The sequence below is a fragment of the Anneissia japonica genome, unplaced genomic scaffold (assembly GCF_011630105.1).
Source record: "Anneissia japonica isolate Jap-2015-1 unplaced genomic scaffold, ASM1163010v1 scaffold11779_len1430905_cov172, whole genome shotgun sequence".
Taxonomy (NCBI): Eukaryota; Metazoa; Echinodermata; class Crinoidea; order Comatulida; family Comatulidae; genus Anneissia; species Anneissia japonica.
This window is the reverse complement of record NW_022740041.1, coordinates 363,220-373,654: the sequence shown is the minus strand read 5'-3', so window position 1 is coordinate 373,654 and position 10,435 is coordinate 363,220. Positions and strand designations below refer to the sequence as shown.

Below are 10,435 nucleotides of genomic sequence, written 5' to 3'. Positions count from 1 at the left end.
AGTTTTTATGGTTTATTATGGCCCAAAATGTGTTTTTAGGCCACAGTGTAAGGCATTGGCAATCAGAGTAAGGTTATTTAGATAGGAAAATTATTATCTTTTTTATTTTTGATCCGGCGACCTAGCTAGTCGTTCGTCGGACTACGGGGTGATCCGGCCTGTCCGAAAGGGGGGATTCCCCTGCCCCCGTTGGTGCCACCACTGGGTTTAACGCAAGCATTAAATATAATATAAGGAAACACACTGTACCTTCGTTTCTGCTGTCTGTTTCACTAAGAACCTGAGATGAACACATAATATTCTCAACATACATACTAATTACAGTTATTAATATTCCGCGTTTAACAAAACTGAAGTCCATCATAACGATTGTACACCACTGTCATACTAAAATTACGAAGTGTAATGAAATTCTCGGGTCGGGAATTTGAGTAAGCGTGCTTTTCTAACGGTGACCATAACATTTTATTCCTACCAGTGCAAATAATGTGTTCGTTGCAATCAAGTATTTTAACAGTTTTAATTTGATCGGTGGTACTTCCAGAACGACTATACAATACCGCCCTCTATCTGTTGTGGACGAAATATTTGAAGAGATGTTAGTTCCTAAAACTCTAGATCTGGTTTGTCCATGCAGCCCCTCTTTCCATAGCAATACGGGACCATAATTGAGTGACTTCAAACATAAACATGTTTTTTTTTTTAGAAATGACTAGTGTGCTTGGTTTGATTTCTAATTTATTGTCAAATACTTAGGTGAGATTTAACCTGATGTCTTTTTTTATTTCATAATACTTATTATTTCATCTGTTTAAGTTTCAAAATTATATTCCATCATCTTAAATTTATTAGTATCTAAGTTACTGGAATTATTAATTGAATTGATATAATTATAAACATAACTTACATCCATGTTAATATGTTGTTGACATGGGTCACTATGCAAGGTGATTTATGCTATAGAGTTTTAAGGAGTATCATGGGCCTGGAACCGCCGAGGCCTGTGGTGCACAATTGGCTTCATATTTAAACTCTTCTATTCATTGATTAGTGTTTTTTAGGTTGTTTAATTAAAATGCTGTTCTTAGTGATTTTTTTTAATGGTAAATTACCATCTCTTCTTTATTCTAAAGCACATCACATACCATTATTATTATTATTATTATTATTATTATTATTATTATTATTATTATTATTATTATTATTGTCATCTCTTATCTTCGCCATCGTCATTGTCATCCCTGATATTCATCATCTTTATCACCATCATCATCAATGACATCCTCATCATCATCATATCATCATGATTATCCTCCTCCTCATCATCTCCATTGTCATCACTATCATTAATATTTGAAAACAGCAACATCTCCATCGTCACTATCACTACCACATTCGAAATAAAAACAAAATTAATATTAATTTCATCACGTTCTTTTAATATTTTATTATAGCTTCAACCGATTAACAATAATATTTTACTTTTTATATAATAAGGTACAAACATTTCTGAAACCTAACAAACAGCAAACGACTCAGAGTTGTTATCATTATTAAAATAAAGCAAAAACTATTACATATAACCATGTTTTTTAAATATGTATTACATTTTCAAAACAATATTTAATCAGTAGTTCTTGAAGTATAACTTACACCTTACTCTTGAGAATTTACATAAAAGATTTTCTAATACACATTATTTGTTTTTACTTTCTCAAATAAGCGCCGCACCAAACTTGATTTTTTTTCACAAGCGCCGCTCTCGAATAAACGCCATTCAAGAGTACATAATTACCATGAGTGTAATGAAACGCTTTGGGAAACTGGGTTTTAAATAGAATTTATACCGTGTTCAAATAAAACAGTGAATAAATAAAACAAAGACACAATCATATCTTTATAAACGTTTATTTACGATAGTGTGGTCTATGATAGGCCTACCGAACCATATGTGAGATACCGGTAGGTATTACATACGAATAGGCATGGAAAGCGCCACAGCAATATATATATTTAATAAGCGCCGCTCTCGAAAGCGCCGTACTGAAGCCTCAAACAGTATTATAAGGTGCTTATTCGAGGATTTACAGTAATAAATTAAATGCTCATATTTGGCCACAACCTTTCTCACCCTAGCCAACAATATCCAGTCATCCGCTTGAATGTACATAAAATCGACAATGCTACCATTGTATTGCTTTGATGTTTGTCAGAAATTGTCCTTCCTCTTAAAATTATGTTTGATTTACAACTAGTAAATACATTTATAATTATTTTTTATTCAAAAATTGAGTACGATGGTATGTTTTGCTGTCGCTGGCGTGTGGATACTAAGTAGGTGTATCCACACGCCAGTGAGAGCAAACTATCGTACCAAGTCGTTGGTAATGAAATATGTACCAAACTATAATAAGCTCTAACAAACAAATACAAAATTCTTTATTTGTCAAAATTCATATACATAAAATTAACAGACAAAAAATTGAAACAAGACAAAAAGAAACCCTCCTGAAGCCCTAAGAGCATGTTAAAAAAACAGAGAGGGGCCTAAGAAAAGCGTAACAATCGAGTCAAAATTTAAGATTAATCTAAGATTAAATAAATAATAATGAAAAAAAGTATGCTATAAAACAAGAAGGAAGGAAACCTTAGAAAGGAAAAGAAAAGAAATAATAAGAAGTATAAGAATGAAATATGAAAGACAGATACGAATTATAAGAAAGAAAACGGAAGGAAAGATAAGGAATCTAAGAAAGAAATGTGAACGATAAGGGAAAGGGAAGAAAGACAAGAAGCAAAAGGGAAAGAATAATGAAAGGCTTCGTGATGAATAGGAAAGTTACAGGCCTTGCAATGGTTCCAATTACCAAAGTATTGTAATAATAATATTTATTGATAATCATCAAACCAATCATTTGAACTTAATTAAACTTAATTAAAACCCAAATATTTGATAATAATTTTTGGTACATTTGCATCTGGTTTGGTTTTTTTCTTCTCTGTTGTTGTCAAGCGCCTTGAAGTTGTATCAACGTGAGGCGCTATATAAATCCAGAATTATTATTATTATTAGGGCCCTATATAAACAATGAAACAATAACACACACTTAAATTAACCTACAATTAAGTTCATAAGTAAAAAGATAATATCAATGCTTGAAATGATATAAATAAAACATAAAAAAAAAATAAATTCAAAGAAAAAATAAATACCTAGTAGGCCTACTTCAAAAACGGGCATTGTAACTCTCAATAAAAACGAAATATATATTTTTAAATAACTGAATTGATTTAGCATTTTTACAGATGATTGAATTTGATTCCATAATTCCATAATATTGGACCAGTGCAAGAGACATGGAGACTAGTACATGAATGTGATCTCATAGGAGTCCTAAGATCATTTTTTGTTTCTGTCGGTACATCAATGGAAATGTCCATCAGTAAGGTTATTAGCCTAGATATTTTGTTACTCAGCTTGTTTACGGCATTTTAAATAAATACAGATGTCTGATATTTATTATTATCGGTAAGTAAAAGTACACCACAACTGTAGAAAAGAGGTAAAGTATGGGCATCAAAAGCTAACCAAGAGATGACTTTAATAGCATTTGTAATGCTAATAAGTAACTTGACAATCTAGTAATATAATTATTGCACCAAGCAATATTACAATAACACTTTATGGGCTCAATTTGAGATCTATAAATCTATAAATGGAGCAGAAGATAGTAAGTAATTTCTAATTTTATATAATAACGCTGCCTACGTATCTAGATACTGTACTTTCTTGCAAACCTCATTAATTTGTTTACCAAATAAAAGAATCGTCAATTAAAAAAATGTGTGTGTTCAACTTTATCGATTTCATCCAAAATTAATATGCAACTGTAAACATTAAACCAACCAACCTATCAATGAATCAAAACATTTTATTAGTTACTCTAATCGAGTGTGAATTGCGTTGTCAATTATGTCGAAATTACTTGTTGAAGATGATTGGCAATGACGAATTCTCGTGTGATGACAACCGTCTTAGCTTCCACTTAATTTTACTTTTCTGTTTATATTAATAGACTTGCAGATATTAATTCTCTGGAAATAATGTTTGTTCTAGTTATCAGATTTAATAGAAATGCCTTCAGGGGAATTACTAATACGAATGAGGTTTTCCCCTACCTGACGTGTTATATTACTAAATGCTAAGTTTCAGTACGTTCCCAAATGCTTGCAAGTGACTTGGTTGGTGGTCTAGTAGTTAATACACCAGGCTAGTTATATGGAGGTCGTGGGTTAGATTCCGACCGAACCACTTGCGAGATGTTTTTCGCAATCATTTCGGAACGTACTGGACATTTATTAGGTTTAACACGTCAGGCAGGACAAACATCATTCGTATTAATACAAAATTATTAAACACCAAGCATAACCCACGAAAATCTGCAGAAGACTTAATTTTAGTGGGGTCCTTCTTGTGGTGACTGGGAAGTACACCGGGAGACAATTCTCTACTCTTTTCCGAAAAGTGTACTGCGTCCTTTAATGTGCACAATGGCTATGATGCATATGAGGCCAACGCCTTAAACGTCTCATCCGAAAGACGGTGAGTTATAGTAACTTTCATTTCTGCTCTCCATCTTAAAACAAGGAGAGCAGAGATTTGGATTAAACAGGGGGGACCAAGAGACCTTCACGATTCAGCGCACACACAGTGCCTACCACCAGCTTAGCCGAATGAGCTAATCTGCTCTTCATTCCACAGTTGCTCTTCTTTCCACATCAAGGGCGATTTCTCTTGTGTCCCTTATGAAGACAACCTTTATGATTTTATCATGTATGTGTGTAGAGGGCCCCTGAATATCAGCCTAGGTGGAAGGGCCACCCTCTATAAAATATGGTTGAAATAAGTAAATAAAATATATTAATGGATTCTCTCACATGAAGACGAAAACGTATGATTCGTGATATTAAAAAAAATAAGTATCAGTCATGATCTTGACTGATTTGATTAAATTTTATATTAAAAAATCGAAATCTGTGCAACGGAAACATTAGATGTAAATAAGTTCCCGTAATCTCGAAAGCTCCGATGAGGGCAGTATAAAAGCGGCAGTAGAGTATTGGCCGTATCGTCCTCCAATACAAAAAAAGGAATCTATTAATAGAGGCAGTAGATTATATTGGCCCTAACGGCCACCCATACAAAAAGGAATCTATTATTCAATCAGTCGAAAAAATAATCTATTATATCAATCAGCCAAGTATTCATATAGCTCCTCATTGGAGCTAAAACATATGTTATGCAGAAAGATTATAGAAGACTGTATTGCAAATTCATTCCGATTTATTAAATTCTGATGACTTTGTGTCTCATTTCAACCTTCAATAATCCTAGATTATTTTCTATTCTGTAGTGCCACTGTAGTACTTTAGCCTATTATTTTCATCTTGATTATGTTTACAATGCATATCGATTATTATTGCATTTTACATTATTTGTTACAAATAGTATAGGTTTATATTATTGTCTATTTTACTTTCAGTAGTGCAGTTGATGCTTCTTTAATTGTAGACACATTGTCATAAAATTTGCAAAAAGCTTAAAATGTTAATTTGTAAGTTATCAATTACAAATGAAAAACATATTATATGAAAGAAGTAAACTTTTACTGATCTGTAGACTTCTTAATTAAAACATCTTTAAATTTATTACTAGCAAATAATAAAGAAAATTTTATTTATACTAACACGGATATATTTTATAATTTTACTTTTTTATAGAAAGAATTTCAGTTAGCTTCTACTTAACAAAATAACTTACTTAAATTTAATAATCTTAAATTAATTGATTTTAGCATATTACAGAGGATACCTTCTTTCACCTATTTCCTATTCATAACAAATAGAAAACCAAAAAATGAAACAATTTTAAAAATTATTTACAGAAAACATTAAATTCTTATTTTACAAAAGTAAACAGTATTATTGTATTAAATAGTTGATATGTTACACCAGAGCTAAATTGACGTAACTGTAGATATCTGAGTCATTGTTTTACTATTACCAATAGGTCGTTTTGCTTGGTATCTTTCTCTTAAGAGACTACAGACGCGATTGTTGCACACAAAAGATACGAATACGAAAACACCTTGTAAGGTGCAAAGAACAATGAAAACGTACCAAAGAAATTCAATGCCAGTAAAACCCGCTATAAATCCGAATATCCAAGAGAAACCCATCAAAGAAGTTATCTGCAATGAAAAATCATGCCATTGTAATAGTGTTTAGTGTATTAAGCAAAATATAATAAAACAATAAAATTGTGAAACACATAATAATATATTGGCCTACACAAATAATCTATATGAATTTATTGTTTCTAACGATCTGCACTTTCGGAAATGGAAAATGAATAATGCTTTAACTAAACATTGCCATTTAACTAATTGTTAACATCATAACACGTATAATATACGGAACACGAATAATCTATATGAAATTAATGTTTCGAACGATCAGTTGTTACCGAAATGGAAAATGGATATGCTTCAACTAAGCATTGTCATTTAAATAATTGTTAACACTATAACACGTACAATATACGGAACACGAATAATCTATATGAAAATAATGTTTCTAACGATCAGCAGTTTCCGAAATGAAAAATGTATATGCTTCAACTAAATCAAATCAAATCAAATAAAATCTTATTCAAAAATATCGTCTTTGTAGCTTTCCGCTAAATTGAAACTGATAATGATACACCGAGTACATGTATGACATAAATTAAGAACAACATGGCTACAACTATAATTAAATAACAAACAAAATAACCTAATCTATATTAAATTTAAAAAAAAAGCAAATTGATAAAGATGAATTTGGTAAAATTGTGGCCTGTTGGTTCTGATGATATAACATCTAATTTAGAATATTTATGATGTGTGGTATGGGGCTAAGCATTTTCATTTAAATAATTTTTAACACGATTTGATTAAACTACGGTACTTACTAATAACTAACCTTAAAATATATCTTCATTTCTGTCGTGATAGAACTCGTATTGGGTGCATTACGATGCAGAATCTCAGAGGCCTTAATCGTCTCTCTGACACCATGTACAGTCATTCCAAAGAAAATTGAATTTAAGAAAAGAGCGAAAGCAACAGGACCACCGAAAATAACTAGGCTGATTACAGGATCACTAATCCAACAGACAGAAGTTGATCCGTACTCGAAGCCAAGACTCTCAACTGTCATCGATAACATCACACATATTGCGACTATAACAAACGGTGAACCCCACGCAATAATGGAATACTTTACAAAAGTTTTCCATTTGTCACCTTTACTTTGATCATATGTTTTTGTTTTGAACGTTTGGCTGATATCATATGCTAAAACGCTCATCCAGAAAAATGAAGCCAACCAAAAGAAATGCATAGTTATTGCAATTACTTTACAGACAGCAGTAATCTTAGTTTGGCCTGCTCCAAAAGTGAGAAGAAATTGGGCCCAAAACAATGTCACGTTAAAACTCATGACTGCCATTCCTGGCAACGTTCTAAGAGACGACAACAAACAATAAACAAGAAAAGTCAATACAAGGGCGATAAGAGATAGAATGCATCCAATAACGCTCAAAATAGTTTGGGTAGTGTTGTACTGAAGAAAATAATTACTTTCTGTTTGTCCAAATGTGGAACAAATCTTGACAGTTTGGTTGTCTGTCAGTTCGTAAGATTCCAGTCCATAGACCTTTCCCGATCGAATATGTTTTAAGGTTTTATTAACTATCACATAATTAGTTATCTCATCATGTATGAACGGACAGGTTAGCCCAAAGACATTATTTTGTGAACATAGCAATAACAGAGTTGTCGAATTGTAAACATCGCTATTATACTGTTTATACTGATGTCGAAATAGAGAGCGATCTAGTGAAAGAAATGACTGGGACTGGTTGATGTAATACATTGTCTGGTTACCTATAGTTTTTGGAAACACATGGCCGTCGACATTAATCCCCTCAGAACTACAATTTTCCGGCTTATGAAAATATTCACAAAATTGATCAACCGACATTGACGTCACATTGCAATTCGTAAAATTTTGTTGACGTTTTTCAATGTTTGGTGGAAATAAATATGAAAGGTATTTACTTAAATACTGGTAATTCATGTTACTTCGTAGTTCGAAATAAAGTTCTAATTGATTATTGGTAGAATAATGAGAATACGATGTTAGTACTATAAATTCTGTTGAATTAGCAGTTTCGAAGTTCTGAAGAAGACACGTCAAAGTGCTATTGGCGTTGGTATCTTTATTGCCTCTAGTACTTGTATTGAATTGTAACAGCCACGTGCTACAAATTGATGCGATACATTGGTTACCTAGAAGCTGGTACCCATCAGAACAGTAGAGAATGATGCAAACCTTTCTAAAAGGATCAAACACTTCGCCACTTTTACATAGCTTTTTTGTTTCTGTTGCTAGAATTTTACTGGCAGAGGCTCCAAGTAGCACCGTCAAAGGTCTTGAAAAACCGGGAAAAGGAGGTCCTTCATTTTCTTTGTTAAAATCATTTTCACTCAAGCCAAGAGATGAACAGTTTATAGTTCCATTAAAATCAATTCCATTGCAAAGAGCACATTCGGAGTTTTTATACAATGTTATTTGATAGTTGTTCTCATAAACTATAGGTTCGTAATATTCAGGACACCTCTGACCTGATTCATTGACATTAATGTAATCACAATAAGCAATTCCCATGTCAATGCATATTCTTGGTTGTAAGTATTCGGCTAAGCTAGAAGGCACACTATACTGAATGTTGAAGATATCACTTTCAGTTTCAGAGGAGTGTGTTTCCGGTTTCATTGCTTGCCATGCGATCATGTCGTCTATTTGAATATTATTGCAAAAAGCACAAAACATATTTTTAAAGTGATTACCATCCGGGTCATATACAGGTAAGTTTTGTAATATGTCGTGGACATCATCAACGTGTTCGCAAAGGTCTCTCGTGCGATCGTCAGTCCATGAAGAAGCGCAAGTCTGGATGATGTAGTACGCTTCCGACGATATATCAACGCAAGTGGCAGTAGAAACTTGGATTTCAGAAATCTGTGTTTCGTTGAACGAATTGTATTTATCTTTACAACAGTCGCCATAAATCAGACATTTCCCATCACATTTACAGTTGCTAGTTTCACCAGATGGCTGTTTATATAAACACGGTATATTCACACCTGAAATAAACAGTGAACTATTTAAGAAATTATTTACAATTTTCTCATGTTTATTTTTTACTGGCTTCGTACCATGATTATAATTTGTATATTGAGATAGGATATCTTAAAATGACTATCCCAGAATTGGTATTTAATTGAAGGGAGATCTGAATAAGGTTATCCAATTTAAGCGTTAATACAAAGTTTACAACATATTAAAATCGTAATAAAACTTATTCTGATAAATGCTTAAACTAGGAAAAATATTTTTTAATTAACATTTTTGACTTTCTAAATGTTACTTAGCAATTGTCCAAAGGTTACGGGACACTATATTTATATATGAGAAGTACTAGGTATGAGTTAAAATTGTATTAAGGTAGGCCTAGACATTAACTAGTACTAAAATAAGACAGAAGGTTGAGATTGAAAATCCGACTAACTACTACGCCAAACGTTCTCCATTCGGAATTTATGAAAAGTAGAATATAACAAGACATAGCATACCCGTAATATTTATCCCTTGAGATGAACACAGAAAAGGCCCGGTATCCCGAAGAAAGATTATCATTAAAAGTATTAGTATAAAGTATTCCGCGATTCTCAACACTGAAGTCCATAATGTATGTTGATGTTACCGCCGATTCTATATTATTATCACTTCACGAATATACTCAAATTCCTGTCCAACGTGCAGGGGAATAACTATATTTCTACCCGTCTATATAAATGTTTGTTGCTTTTAAATATTATTTTAAACGCTTCATTGGTTTTCTTTCTGTAATATGATGCTGCTGCTTTACGCAGATACGTTGTCATAGTAATAAGTTGCTCCAATATAAGAAGATTGATAGACGAATAAATAAGTTCAATCGATTACTTTATTTGCTTTTGTACACATTAAAGAAACACAATTTCTAGGCGATCTAATGATGGAAATTAAACAATTTGAATGCAGTTTGAAACATTCTCTGTTGAGGTTTTTTTGTTTGTTCTTGAAGTAGATCGACTCTTTTAATTTTAGGTAATTACTTTTTTCCATGATGATCACGTGACCAAGGTGTCAAAAGGCCTGGTGACAAAACGAACCAGGAGCAGCGGGCCCGAACCCTGTTTAATGACTTTCGGTGCTGAAAGTACGATGTTGAATTTAATTTGTTTTAATACTATGAATATCGTATTTCCTTTCTTCACCAAATATA

General features: G+C 32.5%; 3 protein-coding genes across 3 annotated transcripts in view; all 3 read right to left on the bottom strand.

Annotated features, from left to right (window-relative positions):
• The window catches only part of LOC117118153, a 12,806-nt gene extending 12,306 nt beyond the window's left edge, over positions 1-500 (bottom strand). The window contains exon 1 of the mRNA XM_033262667.1: positions 250-500. Coding sequence (XP_033118558.1) covers positions 250-364 — 115 coding nt within the window. The 5' untranslated portion in view covers positions 365-500. The remainder of the gene's footprint in view (positions 1-249) is intronic.
• A 5,466-nt stretch (positions 501-5,966) lies between these two features.
• LOC117118193 (latrophilin receptor-like protein A) lies at positions 5,967-8,041 on the bottom strand. The gene is made up of 2 exons (XM_033262712.1): positions 7,024-8,041; positions 5,967-6,251 (listed from the first exon to the last, which is right to left on the bottom strand). The coding sequence occupies exons 1-2, from the start codon at positions 7,975-7,977 to the stop codon at positions 6,018-6,020; spliced, it is 1,188 nt and encodes a 395-aa protein (XP_033118603.1). The 5' UTR covers positions 7,978-8,041; the 3' UTR covers positions 5,967-6,017.
• On the bottom strand, positions 7,985-9,807 carry LOC117118162. Its single transcript, XM_033262677.1, has 3 exons — positions 9,741-9,807; positions 8,051-9,251; positions 7,985-7,988 (listed from the first exon to the last, which is right to left on the bottom strand). The coding sequence occupies exons 1-3, from the start codon at positions 9,802-9,804 to the stop codon at positions 7,985-7,987; spliced, it is 1,269 nt and encodes a 422-aa protein (XP_033118568.1). The 5' UTR covers positions 9,805-9,807.
• Between the last annotated feature and the right edge of the window lie 628 nt (positions 9,808-10,435).

Bases quoted from the DNA above. Each gene is read 5' to 3' on its own strand.
- LOC117118193 (XM_033262712.1), bottom strand. From the start codon at position 7,977: ATGTATTACATCAACCAGTCCCAGTCATTTCTTTCACTAGATCGCTCT. The intron at 6,252-7,023 runs GTTAGTTATTAG...TTTTCATTGCAG, and splicing joins AAATGAAGATATATTTTAAG to ATAACTTCTTTGATGGGTTT.
- LOC117118162 (XM_033262677.1), bottom strand. From the start codon at position 9,804: ATGATAATCTTTCTTCGGGATACCGGGCCTTTTCTGTGTTCATCTCAA. The intron at 9,252-9,740 runs GTATGCTATGTC...TGTTTATTTCAG, and splicing joins TCAAGGGATAAATATTACGG to GTGTGAATATACCGTGTTTA.